This window comes from Corvus cornix, chromosome 5, assembly GCF_000738735.6.
Source record: "Corvus cornix cornix isolate S_Up_H32 chromosome 5, ASM73873v5, whole genome shotgun sequence".
NCBI lineage: Eukaryota > Metazoa > Chordata > Aves > Passeriformes > Corvidae > Corvus > Corvus cornix.
In genome coordinates this window covers 20,434,668-20,453,459 of record NC_046335.1, presented here as the reverse complement: position 1 = coordinate 20,453,459, position 18,792 = coordinate 20,434,668, and the positions used below count along the sequence as shown (strand labels likewise).

Here is an 18,792-nt window from a genome sequence, read left to right as displayed (position 1 = left end):
CGAATGATGACTTCCTCATCAATGAATGGTTCATATTAATTCACTGAAGTTATACAAGTAGTAACAAATATTAGATCTATTTTCCCTGCCACTTAGGAAACTTAAAGTTCACTGATTTCTCATATCAAAATACCTAAAGGTGCTTTTGAATTTTTTTGTTAAACCACGAAATAAAGTCTGAAGTATAATGTTACTATTCATGGCTAAATCCATACAGCATAGCTTCTTGGTGAGGAAAGTCATTTGGTCTATAAGCTAAAAAGAGAAGATAAATTTTAAAAGGTCTTTTAAACAAAAACCCCTGAAAAATCTCTATTAGCTCTGCAGCAAGTAGACCCCAGTTACAATACCATCCAAAATAAGATTAAAAGCTTGTCTTGGTATCCAAATTACTCAATTTCTTGAAATGAGAAGAGATAATAATGAACAAATGCATCAGTTCATAAAACACACGAGTTTACCGCTGAATTCTTATCATAAACAGCCTCGGGGAATTTTCTTAAAACATCTTGCAATTTATCATTCATGCTGATACTAAGATTTGAAAACTAAACAGAAAACAAAATAAAATTCTACATTAATTTAGAGATACAATGAGCTTTTGTTCCATCACTGAAGAATGATTTACTCCTATTAAGACTAATGGGAATTATACATATTAATCCCCTTATGTGCTGATGAGAGACTTAATACCTAAAGTGTTCATAGCACAAGAACAACTTTTAAAGAATAAAAAAAGTTTGTCTTTCCATTCTACTTCCAGAAATGCTTTAGAAGAAGAGCTTTTAAACAAGAAAGGTGCTTCTACCAGTAACTGCAATACAAAATGGCTCTCTCTTTACAGAAATTTTTATTTATAGAATGCGCTTCATTGACAATTACATCTGTATGTTGTGTTTGAGAAGATGGTCGATTGTCTGTGACAGTGAAACTCCTAAAATATTTTTATCTCTGCATCATAGTATTTATCTCTAGTTTTCCTCTGTCTTTCTTTTTCGATTTTGCTTCTGTTGGTATTCTTTTTTACTATGTTATATTTATGGGGTTTTCCCCCCAATTTAACCTTTACCTACTATAATTTGGCCCTTTCTTAGCTGAAAAATCAAGATTGTTGTACCTGATGGTATTCTACCAGCCACTGGCTTACTATTATTACTGGAAATCTTCCATTTTAACACATACAAATAGAAATTACAATTTTTCTGGGCTTCTGAGCAACAGGTATTTTAAAGCCATCTGACAAGACTACAGAAGAGTAAGAAGATTGAGTGGAGACAAAAGAAATCATAAGAAAGGAAGAAAAAACCTCTTTTAGGGGAACATTCAACTTTGGTTTAATTTTTCCGCCTTAAAATGAAAAAAGGCTGGGACACAAGATTAGATAATGGCTGTCTGAGATCAGTGTTGGCAAGCAAGCTGAAACAAGTGTATTATAAGAAAGGCTAGAAAGATAAACATAACATAAGAGAAAGATTAATTCCACAAGTAATTTTATCTACAACGATTGATGTAAAAAATTTTGTAACAACCATGCATTTTCTTATCACCTATCAAATATCTATTTTGTATGGCAGGGGCACTATGTACAGAGCATGAACCAAAAATATCAGAAAGAATCAACTTTGATGTCCTCAAACCTACACTCTTCCAGCAATCAATTTTAGAGACTCCCAACTGACAATAAAAATGAAAAAAACTAAAAACCAATGCATTTGAGTTAGTTCCAAAGGAGGGTAAGAAAGGCAAGCATTAAAATGATTTTTTTTAGTCTAAGCTAGCCTGATCACTGAAATCAGATTAGCACCCGTCTGTTACTTGGTTTTGAACATTCTGTTCTATTTGCAACAGCCGTGACAGCAATGAGTACTGTATGTCATGCAAAAACCCAATTAGGCCTGACTAAATGGAAGCCATTAAATGCTCTCGGTTGTCTAAAGAAAGAGAATTGTTTTGGAATTAGCTTTGTACTGGATTCTGATTATTGAGTTCAAGTCACACAAGCTCAGTAAGTTCAGTCAGCTTAGTGCAGTGTTATGTTCTACCGTCAGCTGATTGCATTCCACTTAGCCTTTCAATGTTGTCCAAATTTCAATAGCTACTAATTTAGTAACGCTTGTGTGGAGGGAGGAGAAATTCAAGAAACTGAAGATTATCATCAGCAACAGACTGAATGCGCCTGTTTCATCCTTTCAATTCTTTCTTACAGAAGAGCAAGATGGCTTTTTCAAGTAACTTAATACCTTCTTATAACAGCAACTTAGTAAGCTAAAATATTCTGTATTTTTTTTACCTTTTCCACTTTTTAAAAGACACACTGGTAAGTATGTCCTCATTTTGCAGAAGGAAGATGGCTACAGATGAGTTGGGGAACACAAACATCTTTTTGATAGAGTATGTGATCCTTGATTTGAGCTCAATTGCTTAGAGACACAGGTATGATAAACTGCCAAAGAAACTGATTTGATTGAGATACATAGCAGAAATACTAGTATGATTCTTCAGGTCTAATCACTTATTTCAATCACTTCCATAAGAAACTGTAGTTCTGCTGAAGCAAGCCACTACCACAATGACAGTGATATAACAATGAACAAGCTAATAAGGGAAAGAAAGCATGTTAACAATTGGAAAGTTGAACTCATTACAAGCCAAGTTTCTAAACAAGAGCACTGGATCGGTATTGCAAGGAGTTAGTTATTCATGCTTAGCACTGCTATGAGTCCAGTGAGTGACCTTTAGCAAATCACTTCCCTTCTGTTTGCCTGGATTTCATTTATGTATGAAAGAGACATCATACAGAATCGTTTGTAAAGAACGCAAATATCAACTACTGAAAAATTACTACATGTGATTTATAAATTAGTCAACCTTTATATAGAGGAAACAGGTTTCTATATCTTTTACTTGAAAGGATAAGAGAAAATTGAACAAAACAATTTAAAAATTGTTGTAGACAGCAATTCGACAAAGCAGGTAAACATTTCAGAGTAGTAAGACACAGTAAGACACCTTTCTGTAAAATTTGAAAGATTTTTGGAAACTATCCATGGCACTTACAATGAACGCAACCCCTAATTCATCAAATTTCATGCCATGTCAATATACCTGCCATGCCATCAGCCATGGCAGCTATATGAAACAGAAACATTCATGCGGGATTTTAGTCTGTGTTTGTACTAGGAGTTAATAAGGTACGGTTATGTTGCTGATTGAAAGTAACTGGGACACAAAAGTGGAGTACACACAAATACCTTGACTTGGCTGACTCTTTGCTTTGAATCTTCCAGCTGTTGCTGTAAGGAAGTTACTATATCTTTATACTTCATATATCTTTCCTCAATCATCTCCCTTCGGCAATAGGTCTCCTAGAAATGCATTGAAAGATTTAGATGATTTAATAACATGAAAAGTAGTTAGAAACTCTGACTATTGTAAACACAGGTTTCGTCAAGGACTTTCACCACAGCAAGAATGAATTAAGTACTAACTTTCAGAGGCTGAACTACAGGGGCCATATAAAAGCATAATGTTCTGTACAGAAAAATAATGTTAAAACAAATGTAGATTAAAATGGAAATGGCCTTATCCTTAACTGGTGAATGATTTCTTGTAACCCTTTCTGAACTTCAGCAATATCATACCTTCTAACAAAGAAATTCTGTAATGTGAAATATTAATTACAGCACTGCAGAAACAAGCACTTGAAGAAAAAAAGGTTCTAAGGATATGGACAAAACAGTATTTTTAATAAGAAAACATAATGCTACTCACTGAACTAGCTAATGATTCGCTTGAATTAACAAACCTCCTACACAACCTGAGAAGTTTATCAAAACTTACTTCCTCTTTCGTTCTCCCTCCCGATAAAAACATTGAGGGAAGAACTTGCTAGCTAGCATTGGAGAACAATGAACAGCTTTGAAATACTTCATTCATGCATACCACTTGAGAGTAAAATATGCTATTGTACAAAAAATCCAGTATGTTATTTGCAAATAGAAACAGTAATGAAGCTCCAAACTGACATCCTTCTCAAAGTTAAGGCATAAAGCTTAGCTCTCTTGCATAATAAATTATTTCTTAAACAAAACACTGTGTTGAAAGGGACTCATCTTCAGAAAACCATCTTTAAAAAACTAAGCATGATGGAGAAAGACAGAGCCCAATTTAAACCAAAGACTTTGCATTCCACTCTCACAAATATTGGCTAAGTTATAACTAGAGCAAACCAGAAAATGACACCATAATTTCAGAGCAGTGTTAAGCGAGAGAGGGCAAGTGTGAATGAGATTGAAGATACCCCACATTCAAGCCTTTGCTTTGCCTGCTGAGAGCAAAATTTTTCCTTTAGCAGAAACAGAAGGTAAACACAGACCTCTGTCAGAGCAAAAAAGCTCTTCTGGGGATACCCGGAATGTGAAATTAAAGCTATACATCTCAACAATATTTTTCATAAAAAACCCAAACTTTTTAACCAGTATTTGCACTACCAAATCTGTTGATGATGACAGCAATAAAATGGTGTACAATTATTAACTGATGACCTTGTGCAGGAACACAATAAACAATGCTCCAAACAAGTATGTTTTGAAATGTTTATGACTACCACAGATTGAGAAATTTTACATAGCAAATAAAATGCAAATCATTACGTATTTGTTGATCTGTGGTTTAATACTGACTTAAAATTTATACTGTGTAAGGAAGTTCCAAATTCTTTTTTATTAAACCACCCATTTCATATATGTAAAGTAACTATGGTACAGGCATTTAGCCACGTAGCCACTGAAAATCTAATCTGAGGTTTATCACTCTTGACAGTATCTTACCACTACTGTCAGTGTGTCCTACTGTGTCCAAACACACCTTGATTGGATAGTGGTTCTAAGGAAATAAGTGACAAGTACTGTCATTATGTCAATGTCAACAAAACAAAAAGTTGTAAAGATCATCTATCTTCACTCATTAAGTTAAATATTGAAACTACTGGCATAATTTATTTAATTATAAAATTTTCATTTTTTAACATGTAATATCACTCAATAAAAATATTCTGAGACAGTAATTAACATATGATCAGTTATACCCAGTTATCAATGTTTGCTTACATTATGGAGCAGTGTTAATAATTAGAACTAAATTTATAACCTGAAAAAAATCTGAAAACCTGAAAAAATAGACATGAAAGTAAATTGCAGTATGTTTCTGTCTATATAATACGAACATACGTAACTGTAAATGCCTTATTAAACAACTTATCTTTACATTCATAGAGAATATTAATTAACCAAAATATTTTAGAAGTACTGAGAGAGTCAAATGAAATCTGTCTCACTCCAGTATCTTTGCAATCTTCTAACAGGCTCAGTTTCTCAGGCACAGACTCCAGGTGGTCTAAAGCTACTCGAGTACTCTGAAGAAACAGAACACAAGTTAAAACATTAAAAATTACTCCATTTTTTCAGCCATCTCACACATTAAAAACCCCAGTCTTATTAGTGTACTAGTTTAAGCTTCCTCAGTTATGGTGTTGCCATGCCCTAAAGCTCAATCCCATGTAGCTGTGGGAGTCACTGAAGCAGCCATGTCAAAGGCTCCAGCCAGGCAGACCTGCTGATGGGAGATGGAGCTCTCCAGGTCAGAGGCTGCCAGGAGTGCCTGATGCCTCTTCACGAGGCTGGAGCTGATAGTTTTTTTGAAGAAGGTGAGCTGTGCTTGAGGAGCTGGTCACCAGGTGAAGGAGCTACGGGAGGAAATGAATAGGCTACGTAGTGTTTGAACAAACAAGCAAGAGAGAGACTGATTATTTTCAGAGTCTCACAGTCTCAAGAATCTCAGGAGCCATGAACCTCCATTGTAGTGGAGAAGCAGATGGACTCAGAACCCTGCAGGGTAATTAGACAAATGACTGCTAGCCAAGGGTCTGTTAAAGATGAAGGCTGGAAGCAGGATACGGCATGTACTAGGAGGAAGGTTCCTCCACCTTCTCAGAATTTGACAGGTAGGACTGGCACCTTCTACAATACATGTGAGGCTCTGGAACTAGAAGGCCAGACAACTGATGAGGCAGGTGAAGGTCTTTCTGGGATAGTGAGGCCTCCTAAAACAACACCACCTGTACTCTGCACCAAGACCTCCTCTGTTAACAAGAAAATGAAGGGTAGTTGTAATAGGGAACACCCTTCTAAGGTGAATGGAGGGCCCGATATGCAGACTGGACCCAGCTCACAGGGAAGTCTGCTGTCTCCAGGGGCTAGAATAGGGGACATTACTGACATGGGAAGACTACAGAGATGCTGCTTGTCACTGTAGGGAGAAAATTCATGTGGCCAAAGCTCTATTGGAGTTGAAGCTGGCCAGAAATGTAGAGGACAATAAGAAGAGTTTTTTCATATATATTAATGGCAATAGGCAGTATAGAAAAACGCTCAGTCCCTTACAGGATGAGGATGGTCACCTCACAAACAGGGACAGAGACAATGCATTCTTTGCCTCTGTCTTGAACATGGATGATGGACCAAGGGGATCACAGTGCCCTGAGCAGGAGGACCATGACTGTGAGAATGATCAACTCCCAGTCGACCCTGAACTTGTGTGGGATTTGCTGCTCCAGCTGGATTCCTACAAATCTATGGGGCCTGAAGGGACTCATCCAAGACTTCTCAAAGAGCCAGCTGATGTCATCACAAAACCTCTCTTGATGTTTTTTGAGTGGTCTTGGGAATCTGGAGAGGTTCCAGCTTACTGGAAGCTGGCAAACCTTGTCACAATTTTAAAGAATGGGAAGAAGGAGGATCCCAGGAATTACAGGACTGTCGGTTTCACTTTAGTGCCTGGTAAAGTTATGGAGAAGATTATGCTGGGAAGTATTGAAAAACACCTGAAAGACAACACAGTCATTGGTCACAGCCATCCTGGTATCATGACAGGAAAGTCCTGTTATTATCAAACCCGATCTCCTTTTATGACCCCCTTGAGTCCTGTGAGCAGTTTTGGTCACCACACTATAAATAAGAAATACATTAGAGAGCATCCAGAGGAGGGCAATGAAGATGGTGAAGGGCCTTGAGGGGAAGCTGTATGAGGAGTGACTCAGGTCACTTGGTCTGTTCAACCTGGAGGAGCCTGAGCGGAGACCACATTGCAGGCTACAACTTCCTCATGAGGGGAAGAGAAGGGGAAGGCACTGATCTCTTCTCTCTGATGACCAGTGACAGGACCCGAGGGAATGGCCTGAAATTGTGTCAGGGAGGTTAAGGTTGGATATTAGGGAAGGGTTCTTCACCGAGAGGGTGGTTGGGCACTGGAACAGGCTCCCCAGGGCAAGTGATCACAGCACCAAGCCTGCCACAGTTCAAGAAGAGTTTGGACAATGCTCTTGGGCACATGGTATGACTCTTGGGGATGTTGCTGTGCAGGACCAGGAGTAAGACTCAATGATCCTTGTGGGTACCTTCCAACTCAGCTTATTCTGTGATTCTATGGTTTATTTTTTTAAAAAATAAAAATATATGCAATGAGCACTGAGCTAAATATAGAACAATCAAATTTCCATTTTTAGATTAGACATAGTAGTGTGTACTACTGAAAAATGAATTACCACTCCAGGGAGAGTTAGGGTTGGACTCAACAATAAGATTTCACATTCACACCCATCACACAAAAAATGTAGTCTGTTGCAAGCTGCAAAGAACTGAAAAAAACAAATATCATGGTTTTGGTTTTGTGTGTAGATGAAGTTAGTTGGTCATGCACAAAGAACAGTCATGTCCCATAGGCCAGATGCCTCTGCAGTGTCTCAAAGACTGCCCTTCTATTATTTGCTGAAGAGCAAGTAAAACCAGTACTGTTTGTACTTTCTGAACAACAGTCAGTATTTCCTCCACAATTCCAAAAATCACACTTCTTTGGATAAGGCTCTGCTAGTCTGGTATTCAATCTACCAACAATGGGCTTCATTAACCATATTACTGCCCTGGTACTTCAAAACAAAATCTGTAAAACAAATAAAATTCATCAATCCTGAAATCAAATATCATTATGTTGTAAAGCCTATGCAAACCGAGTTAACTTGCCCTTAACTGCAAAAGCTCTGTTGCCAGTCCTGGAAAGTCTCGATCTGACCAACATTCTGAAAAACATTCCATTTAGATCCCAGACTTATGACCTGAAGAGACTAAAAGTTTCAGTCACAAGAGGGTAAGAAAAATTAATGGGAGCCTCTCAGCACAAGTGCAATTAACTTCAAAAAGATGGAGACTAGGAGTGAGGAGTGGAGAATCAGAACTGAACAGGGTAACCTAAATGAAGACACACCATCCATTTAAAAGCAATGAGGTCTGCCTTGTTGTTAGTTCCAAACATTCAGTTTTTGAGGTTTTAAGAAATATCCATAACAAACAAAGGTCAAATTTTATAAACAATGGAATTCATTTGCAGCTAACAGGATTGAACTTGTAGTCAGTATTCAGTACCGATAAACTAAATTAGGCAGAGGATGTGAAACTCATTCTTCTGTTTCTGCAATTACATGTGTGCAAAAATATTATGTGTACAGAAATATTTCTCTATTTTCTGTAGTTAGGAAAGATTTGTACTGACAGTTAATATGCTGACAATATCAGGACATATTTCTATAGAACAAGCATACGGTTAAATCAGTTTTCTGGGTATTTGGTTGGTTTTTTTTTCCTTGTGAGACTAAAGTTTCAAACAATATCTCCAATTTTCTAGGAATAAACTTTTACTCTTAGATTGTAGGCTAGATGAAACAAGGTTCTCATCCCACTGTTACATTCTGCAGCAGGAATGCAAAATGCAGTAGGAAAGAAATGGTTGAGAATTCCCAATCTGGTGCTTTTTTCTCTGAATAATTTCTATTCTTCACACTGTGCAGAAGGGAACAAGAATACACTGCAGTCAAATGTGCTAGAACAATAACAGCTCCATTATCACAGGGAAAGAATTATTCAAGAGGGTTGGATGAATTGTTGCTTTAAGAACAATATGAAGAATAAACGACCTACAAAATGGGGTAAAAGGACTGATCAGCACGTAAAGATATTTTAGATTTTAAGAAGTACAGGAAGAATTGTCCAAAGTGAAACAGAGTAAAAGAAAGATTTGTTAGTCGCTTAGCAAGAACAGGTAAATAGAAATGAGACAGGAAAAATAATGTTGAGATCATTTAGGTAAGAACACAAACCAGAATGAGTAGTTTTGCTTTTCTTTAATACTAACACATTAATTCAGTTAGATTGATAAAAATTTACAGGAATTATACAAGACTAACTATATGAATTATGCCTGAAAGATAGGTATATCACTTCCTGAAATGGGATGCCCTGAGGATGCTCAGTACAAAAAGGTCCCTAATTGCAACATTGAACACTGCCCATGGACAAGACCTGAAAGGACAGAAAGGTGCACACTTGTGCTGACTTGCGGTGAATAAAGAAGGGCAAATCAATTTTGTAAAACTCAGATTTAGAATTAATAAAGGATTTTTCTTCCAGCAAGAAAACAGCACTTTTTTGTTTCTCACCTGGTGCATGAGAAAGGAAGTTCAGTGATTTTCACACTTACTTAGCCATGTTTGGACCAAAACTACAATCTATGGTATTATCTTTATTAGAAGTCTTATATTTCAGTGTGTAACTTAGTTTGCAACATATTTTTTTCTACTTGCAAAATTCACCTAACAAGGATTTTCTGTAACATATGGTTCTTTACCAGAAAATTATTATGGAATCTGCAGTTATATATGTTAATAATAATGTATAAAATGGATTCTTTTTCGTATTTCTGGATGTAATCAAGTAAGAGGCCTACATGTTGCATTTAAAGTGTTTTTCACAGACGATAGTGTAGAAATATTTATATAGATATAAAATAGCTTCTTTTTTCTTTTAATTTTTTCAAGTGCTACTGTACATCCTCACTTGAAAGTAAAATTGCCTAGAGGTATCTATCAATCTCTAATGTTTCCCTCTCACAAGAATCAACCACTTCACTTTTACCACAGTAAAGCAGTATTCATTCCTATTTTGTGCTTCTTTTACAATGGCTGTATGATCAGCAAAGCATAGATTTTCCACACCACTTTCGTACGATTAGATGTAACGTTTGCTGCTTCTTCACAAAGTAGCCCCTGGTATTGGTCTGTATGTATATTTCTAAGCTGAAACAACAGAGCCTGAGGAATCCAAACTTGAAAATATATATGAAAAAAATCCTAAATCCTAATATTCAGCAGTCATTCTAGTATGACACAGATTTGATGGAGACCAAGTCTGCAAAACTTTTTACTTTGAACACCAACAACTCCCTTACCCCATTAGAAATAAAATGCCTCGTCACAGGAAATAACCCTGAAATTGCAATGCCCTTCAATCTCTCTTCTTGGTCCAGCATCAAATTACACTATAAATATTTTAAGCTTACGGTATATATTACCTAACATATTTTGATAAACTATTTTACTTATGAACTGCAGAAAAATCTAAATCTGAGATGTTACATAGAATTGAAATAAAGTTTTCTGGGACACAGGGCAGACTTAGTGGAGTAGCTCCTCATCATGCTATACTGTACATCCAATTTACAGCAATTTCTTTTTCAGCTATGAAGATTTTTCCTTTCTTCCCCACCCTGTTTTAATACAGATGACTTGTGACCTGTTCTCATCAAAAAAGGAACTCAGGCCCTAGATGTAAGCCCATGCCTTAAGCCATCCCATTTTTCAATTCTTTCTCTAGTTTCAGTGCCAAGACCACATGTCAACACTGTCTGTAAGTGGATTTAAGGAAGACATTAATTGTCTGTTCTTCCAAAGTGTCTCCTAAATATATCCCCTCTATTTCATGCACTTCTTGTAGGGGGAAAAAAATAAATTAGCTGTGTCTCTGCTAGTCCTTATTAGTTACATTATTAAATATAATCCTGAAAGCAGAAGACCAGCCTTTGCGTTAGATGCCTACTCAGCCCTTGGGTTTTGGTTCTGTTGAGAATCATGTGGATAAAGAATGGTATAGTCTACTTGGATTTCTGAAAGGTATTTTAGATTCCTAAAGTTTAAATATAACTTCACACTCAAAATGATGTGTTCTAAGGTAACCATTACTAGTCAGGAAGCAGATCACGGGGTAATGATATGTATTACCATGAAGCTGCTAACACTGTGTTCAGTATCAATCAGAAAAGCAAAACCAACACTCAATATAATCAGGAAAGGATAAAAAAGCCAGAGAAAGAACATAACTGTCCCAGATTATTAATCCAGTTGCATCTTGACTGCTGAGTGCAGATGTGGATCTTTATTTCAGAAGGGAAATAGGGAGAGGTCAGAGAAGTTCAACAAGAATTTTCAAAGCCATGGAGTGGTGTTCCCAGGTGAGAAATTATTAAATACAATACTCTAAAGAACAGGACTCTTCAGCCAGGAAGAAAGATGCCTGAGGGCAGTAATGACTAATTTGCATAAAATCAGAAGTCACATAAAGATAGAAAATTTCATATGGCTTTAAGCAGAAAACTGGGCAAATTCGTGAATGAGAAAGACCATAGAATGGTTCCAAATTCACAGAAACTACATCTAAGTCTGGAAGCCTTTGAGCTTTGAACGGCTGGACTCGGAATGAGTGGGAAACAAAATACATGTCAGTCCTGTTCATACAGTCTTCCCCAAGCATTTTATTTTAGCCATTGTTGCGATGTCTATAGCTGGGCTAAACTGACCTTTGGTCTCAACCAGAATGGTTCCTTTTATATTCTAAAATTCTCACAGTCTTCCGAGCAGTTTGTGGAGGGACTTGAACAGGATAACAACTCACATGCTAACATTTTCAGGGACAGAAATGTCTGCCTTTTCCATAAAATGGATGAAAAGAACGGTACTGATGTCCAAATAAAAACAGAAAAAGAGAAAAAGCCACGTTTGTTGTTAGGGGAGATACAATAAGGAAGGTGGCAATAAAAGGATACACTGAAGAATGGGAGGGAAAGGTGATAAAAGACTTTTAGCTGGCCCACAGAATTGGTCTGGTAATTAACAAAAAGCACAGCAAGCTCAAGATGGTTCAAATGCCATACTTGTATCATTAATGACTACACTCTATTCTATTAAAAAGATAGATTTAGACACACAGATAAAATGTGAAAAAGGATGTTAGAAGCACCTGATATAGAGGGCAATTAAGTACTGTTAATTTTTTTCCCAGAAATCAGAAAGCTGTATGCCATAATGCATTACAAATAATCCTAAAGACAGCAGTCACATCTGTCTGCTTATGTATAACAAGCAACAGCAGGTACTGACCCAGTGCACTGACGGTACTGATAAGAGGAAGAAACGCCCACTGTACTGGCTGAGGCAGTATTAATTGCATTTTACTTAACAGCAGTTCACCTCAAAAGACTGAGTGCTACTAATCTTTCTGTTTTTAAAATAAAGACTATTTACTTTATTTTCAAATAAAAAGGGGCGTTCTATGTTTTCACAGAGAATAACAAAACAAATTACTTATTTTCCATGACCTAATACAAACACTGATGTTTAAACTGCATGTGAACAGTTAATCCTCCTATACTGATGTGTTCTTGGTAATAGATGGTTTCACACTGTCTCAAGGGATAGATCTAAATCAAAATCCAACATATTTTATTTTTAGTCTGAAAGCTGCACTGCTAAATGCAAATAAATCAGAGCAGGTTTGTATATAGTACTCCTAAAGTTTGCCTTTATAGTCAATATATTGAAATCACATAAACATAAACCAGAAACCAAACTTCATTGACTTTCAAGTACAGTACTCCTTTCTTTTCTGAGGCAGGTAAAAACAAATGGCTATCTGTATTGCACAGATATTTTTTTTAATTAGAGTTGGCTTAAGTACCAGTTAGCTAATCCCCAAAGAATAACCATAAAAGGATTAAATGCAACGTCATTTTAACTGACTGCAATGCATGTCAGCAGGCAGTTACTCACAATTGAAATGAAAGATATAATGTTAGAGGTGATCTAAAATGACTTGTTTTTAAAATACCTTAGTGTACTGAATACCTAAATAGCACGAATAGGATGCACCCAGCATGTTTAAAAGTATCCTTTGCCTTCCCTGTTAAAATCTGTAAAACTATGCACAACCAGCTTCAATCTCCATCTCTCCACTGATACATCATACACTTTCCTTTTACGGAAGTGGTCCTGCTTAAGAGGCCTGAGATGCTCTGCTGACTTTTATATACCAGGCAAACTCCATGATAGCTGCGACGTTCTGTGAATAGTACATTATATATAGAGAGGGAACTTTCGGACAAAACAAAAAAAAAGTACTTTGTATCTTTGTATTCCACGTGTATCATGACTCCAATTACACAATTGTTTGATTTCAGCATAGAAAGAAGTCATTACCTATACAAAGGTAGGCAACACATGTAACTTTATCAAGTTACAAAATGATATCAAGTTACATGCTCAATTGGCTTGTTTTTCTGTATTATTGTTTCATGAGTTTTAACAAGTAAGATTTTTTAAATATTTCCTTAGTGTAGTTCAAAAACTACACTAACGAAAAACAAATGACCTTTGCTAACAAAGCATTGCCAATGTCAAACTACTTGAACATTTAATTTAGATTCCAGATGTTTCGCATGGGGTAGACCACATTTTAATTAAGGGAACTTAATGGATGCTTCCTTTCCTGTTTGCAATGACATGGACTGTCTTTCCTCTCATTCATGAGCACATGACATCCCTGTGCTAACTAGGGGAATTGTTTACATGGGAAAATATTAGAAAAGTATTCTATGAATTTGTAGTTGTTTGATGCATACTAGCAGCTGGAAACATGGAGGAAACTGTTGTCTTTTGGCAAGCCAGCTTTCTGTGAATCCACAGTCAGTGCTCCAGGTACTCTGGGGGTCAATAGGACTAGTTTTTGAGAATCTATTCTTTATTTTTTGCTTAAATTTTGATCAGAGACATCCAGATGTAATTCCCGGAAATTAAAACAAATATAACACAAGAGGCAGAGTGTGTAAAGTAAAGCAATGTTAGTGGGAACACATTCTTAAAAGGTGTAAAGACTTCCTTGTTGCTCATCTTCAACATTATGGAGCATTGCAGGCTAAAAATCCTTACATGTAATTTATGTTAAAGTTTTGTATGCTAACAGTATTTCATCAAGCCTTCCAGAAAGCATTACAAAAATTCAATTTTCAGCCTTCATGGGAAAGAAGAAATATCGTTCCGTTTTTCAGGTGAGAAAAACTGAAGTGCAAAGAGAAGTGATTTAAACAAGGATTCACAGCAAATCAGTGTCAGAGTAGAAAAAAAATTATGAGTCTTCCTTATGGATTTCCCTATTTTAATAAAAAGCTGCACAATAATGAGAGAAAAAAAATCTATGGTATTGATGCCTGTGGTCTTATGGTTATAATTAGATCAAATATAAAGCATTTATAGCTAAAATGAAGGATGTAGCGGCACACTGTAAACATCTAGTCAACAGTCTGCTGTCAAACAAAATTTAACTTATTTTGTGATATATGAAGCAAACCAAGAAAAATAAAGCATCTATCTATGTCTTATCAAGCTACATTCTGTGGAAGAACTCAGATACATATTCTACAGATGAAAGGCCAACATAATTCATATAAAAAGTAACTGAGGGAGCTGGAGTCGTTTATCATGGAGAAAAGGAGACTCAGGGAGGACCTTATCACTCTCTACAACTGACTGAAAGGAGGTTGTAGCCAGCTGGGGGTTGGTCTCTTTTCCCTGGCAACCAATGTCAGGAGAAGAATAAATGGTCTCAAGCTGCTCCAGGGAAGGTTCAAGTTGGACATTAGCAAGAATTTCTTCACTGAAAGGGTTTTTAGGCATTGGAACAGGGTGCCCAGGGAGGGGGTGGAGTCACCATCCCTGGAAGTGTGCAAGAAACAACTGGATGTGGCACTTGATGCTATGGTTTAGTTGACAAGGTGGTGTTCAGCCAAAGGTTGGACATGATGATTTCAGAGGTCTTTTCCAACCTTAATGATTCTATGATTTTCTGATTTCTCAAGAGAATCCTGTGGATGGAACTCATAGGATCTCTCTTTAAAATTACATTTACATACATATACCTACTATGTTAAAAAAAAAGTGAGAACACTGTATATTACTACTCCTAGTTCAACTGAGATAAATAACTTTAGGTAACTTAAGTCTTTTGCAATAAGGATTTTTCCTGAGATTTTTATTTTCTCTAATTAAAAACTGAAGGATTTTGGTTTATTAAACTTTGGCAAAAATGTTCAATATTTGCAACATGTGGAATGCATTTTCATAATTTTGAAAGGAGCTTAGATAGAGAATGTAGGGGTTGCACCAGGAACATTGCCAGCAAGTCAAGTGAGGTGATCCCTCTCCTCTCATCAGCCCACATTTGGAGTGCTGCGTCCAGTTCTGGGTTCTCCAGTACAAGAGAGACATACAAGAGTCAGTCCAGAAAAGGGCAACAAATTTTTTAAGGGACTGGAGCATCTCTCTTGTGAGGAAAGGCTGAGAAAGCTGGGATTGTTTAATGTGGAGAAAAGAAGGCTCTGGGAGGTCTCATCATTGTGTACAATACTCTCTGAAGGGAGAGTATAAAGAAGAGGGAGCCAGGCTCTTTTCAGTGCTGCCCAGTGACAAGCAGTGGGCACAAACTGAAACATGGGAGGTTCCGTCTGAACACAGGAAATGCTTTTTCACTCTGAGGGCTAGAAAGCTAAAGATGATTGTATTACAAAAATACCTCAAAGAACAAGTGAAAACCCAAATAGTAGGGGGCAGAGGATGGACAAGTAGCTGGGTATTAAACAAGAGCAATAGATACATAGGATGAGAAGACAACATCAAGGAAGAAGGGAAGAGAAAGCTGAGCATCAGGAGAAAAGAAACAGCAGGCTGCCAGCACCCTCAGGAAGCAGAAGTTACTTGGTGGTAATGAGTAGAGGAAGGACTCCGGGAAGCCCAATGAAGGGAAGTGACACACTGGCTCACCGATGAAAGGAAAGGAAAGGGCGAGGCAGGCAGGACAGAGGATCTCAAACTGCTCCTCCTCTCCTGGTCATTTTTATAAGATCAAAGAATGTCTGTGTTCCAGGAGGACCAGAAGGCCTTTGATGTAATGGTACTTTTGGCAAGACACTAAAGAATCAAAGAAAGGGGAAAAGAAAGTATTAACCCTTTGAAACAATATTTCCTCAACAATTATACAAGGAAAGCATGAAAATCATGAAATAATCTCAAGAGCCAACAGCAAGACTTATTTATTGAGGGAAGACACACTGAAAGAAACACAGAGAGGGAGAGCAAGCACCTAAAAATGGATGGTGTCAGTTAGTCACATAATCTCTCTGCAAAATGCATTTAGTATTGTTATCCTTTCAATTCTTGTTTTGAATTGGATGATAAACCAAAAAACTGATGCAAATTTGAGCCTGCTACTACAGGATAATAATCTAATAGCTTTTACATTGCTGAATGGATGCAGACAGAAATTTGTTTTACTGGTATTCAAAACCTTACTTTCACGAACATAAAAATGAGTTACTACAAAACGCATAAATGTTCATGCTGAACAGAAAATTCATATTAAATAACAGTTTTGCTGAATACTTACAGCATTACTGGGATCAACCTAGATTTATGGACATTGTAACAAAAAGTTGAACTGTGTCCAGAAAACTCTGGTCCAAGTATTCTAAGAAAATGGTAACCTCACTTCTGGGTTCTCTACTGAAAGCAACAAGCTGTTTTATTGATCAAAGGATATAGAATGCATATGTTCACTGGAATAACTTCAGGATGTGGTTGATTCCAAACTAAATTTTGCAGTCTTTTATGTCAGACTAGTACTAGTAAGGCAGAGGAATATGATTTGCAGCCTATGCTCACAAAGAACTGTATGTAGTTTACAGAAACCCAATAAAATCCCAAGCATGGCATAGTAGCAGTGTGCACCTACAAAATGCATCCTGATCTCTTTACAAGAAATAAATACACTTTCCATTGTAGCCTCATCTGAAAATACAATGCAGATTTTTTCTCAAAAAACCATACACCTTTCTCTATAAATAATACAGAGCCAAATCTTGTATGTAACAACTAAGCTATACTCAAGATTAAAGTAAATCATCTTATTTAAAGATAAATCATATTAATTCTCTTGAAATGTCAGACTACATAATTGATTACTAAAGTAATCAGGGTATTTACTTGTTAATAGCTACGAAATAATTAAATTCACTTTATTAAACAGCATTTAACAAAATAAAAAAGCCACACAAAACACATAATCTCTAGATACTCAAAACCTCAGTTTTGCTTGTACTTGTTACTCCTCTGGAACTTCTCAACAGTTGAAGGATCATTCCAGAAAACATCTTGGTTCTTCAGCTCCTTTTATATCCACTAGTGAGTCTGTCTAATTAACCTTGCTCTTCCTTACCTTCCAGCTTCTGCTCCTGTCCTGTACAACTTGCTGGAGCAAGAAGTAGTGTACCTATCTATTGAATCATACAGGAAAATTGATCTGATTGAAAAAAAAGAGCCAAAATATCCAAAAGCTTCTTCTGATGGGTACTTTTTGCTCTTAGGCTCCTTAAGGGAGTGATCAGATCATGTGTAATATCTTGAAGGAGGTTCGTAATACAGCACTTTCCTCTGGAAACAGGAGTTGGCTAAGGAAATAGAAGACCCAAGAAACTGTCTGGTACAGTAGACAGGAGATGGAGCTTCCAGCTCAGACAGACTGCTGAGAGGAGAAGGAGCTGACAGGGCTCAGAGAGAGGCAAGGGACCTCCTTGTTTGCAGCAACTCACAAAATCACAGAGTTAGATTAAGGTAAGCCTGGAAGGTTAATTCACCCAGAGCTCTGAATGGAACCTGAAAGGTTCATGTTACATTCCTTTCCCAACTTTTTTTTTATTATCTAAGTTGGCAAGTTCATCACATGGCTACTACAACAATTTTATTGGCAAGTGCAGGAGTTAGAAATGAGTCGATTGTAGAGAAAGGGAGGACAGTGGGATAGTATGATAAATAGGTTCTCCTTTTCTTCTATCAGAACAATAACTTACAAATCTTCCTTTATAAAGTAGGAGACATTGGAAGTATAAAAGGGAGAAAAGCTACAGAAAAAATAAAAATAAATATTTGTCACAAAGCACAGACTGAATTTGCAGGACACTGTAGTATTTGCAAGCAACTACCCTCTGCCTGTGTCAAAATAGCTCTGGGAGCAGAAAGGACAAGGAACTTGTGTAGGAACCCAGAGTGCAGAGAATATTTCTCTGCCTGTTTTGAAGGGTTCTACCCCCCTGGACAACACTGTTTTTGACCTTTGTCAAGGAGGCGAGCACGGAGACGTGAATCAGCGTCAATACTGTTGTTGATGCCACAGACATCAGTTATCTTTCTGTGCAAGAACTGTGGACCGAGTCTTATGCAAAAGTGCGGGAAAGTTAATGGTATAAATTTTGTATGTAAGAGTGTGGTACAAGTTGTGTTGCAGATCAGAGATTCCCGTGAGATAAAGCTGTTGAACATGAAGCTCAATCAGGTATTACACTTGTGCCTTATCATCTCACTGATTGCCTTAAGCAATGCAGCTTTCCCAGTGAAACAACCAAAAGAAAATGTCTGGGAGACTCTGGCCAATGCATCAGGCCTAGACACCATTTGTCTCACTCACTCAAGACCAAAGAATCCATTCTCAACATGTTTGGTTGACAGCAGAGAAATGGCTACCTTCCAAACATGTT

General features: G+C 37.0%; 1 protein-coding gene across 1 annotated transcript in view; it reads right to left on the bottom strand.

Annotated features, from left to right (window-relative positions):
- CEP128 (centrosomal protein 128) overlaps positions 1-18,792 on the bottom strand; it is a 115,581-nt gene that overhangs the window by 13,477 nt on the left and 83,312 nt on the right. The window contains exons 22-23 of the mRNA XM_039552733.1: positions 5,336-5,413; positions 3,252-3,365 (exon numbers count right to left, since the gene is read on the bottom strand). Coding sequence (XP_039408667.1) covers positions 3,252-3,365; positions 5,336-5,413 — 192 coding nt within the window. The remainder of the gene's footprint in view (positions 1-3,251; positions 3,366-5,335; positions 5,414-18,792) is intronic.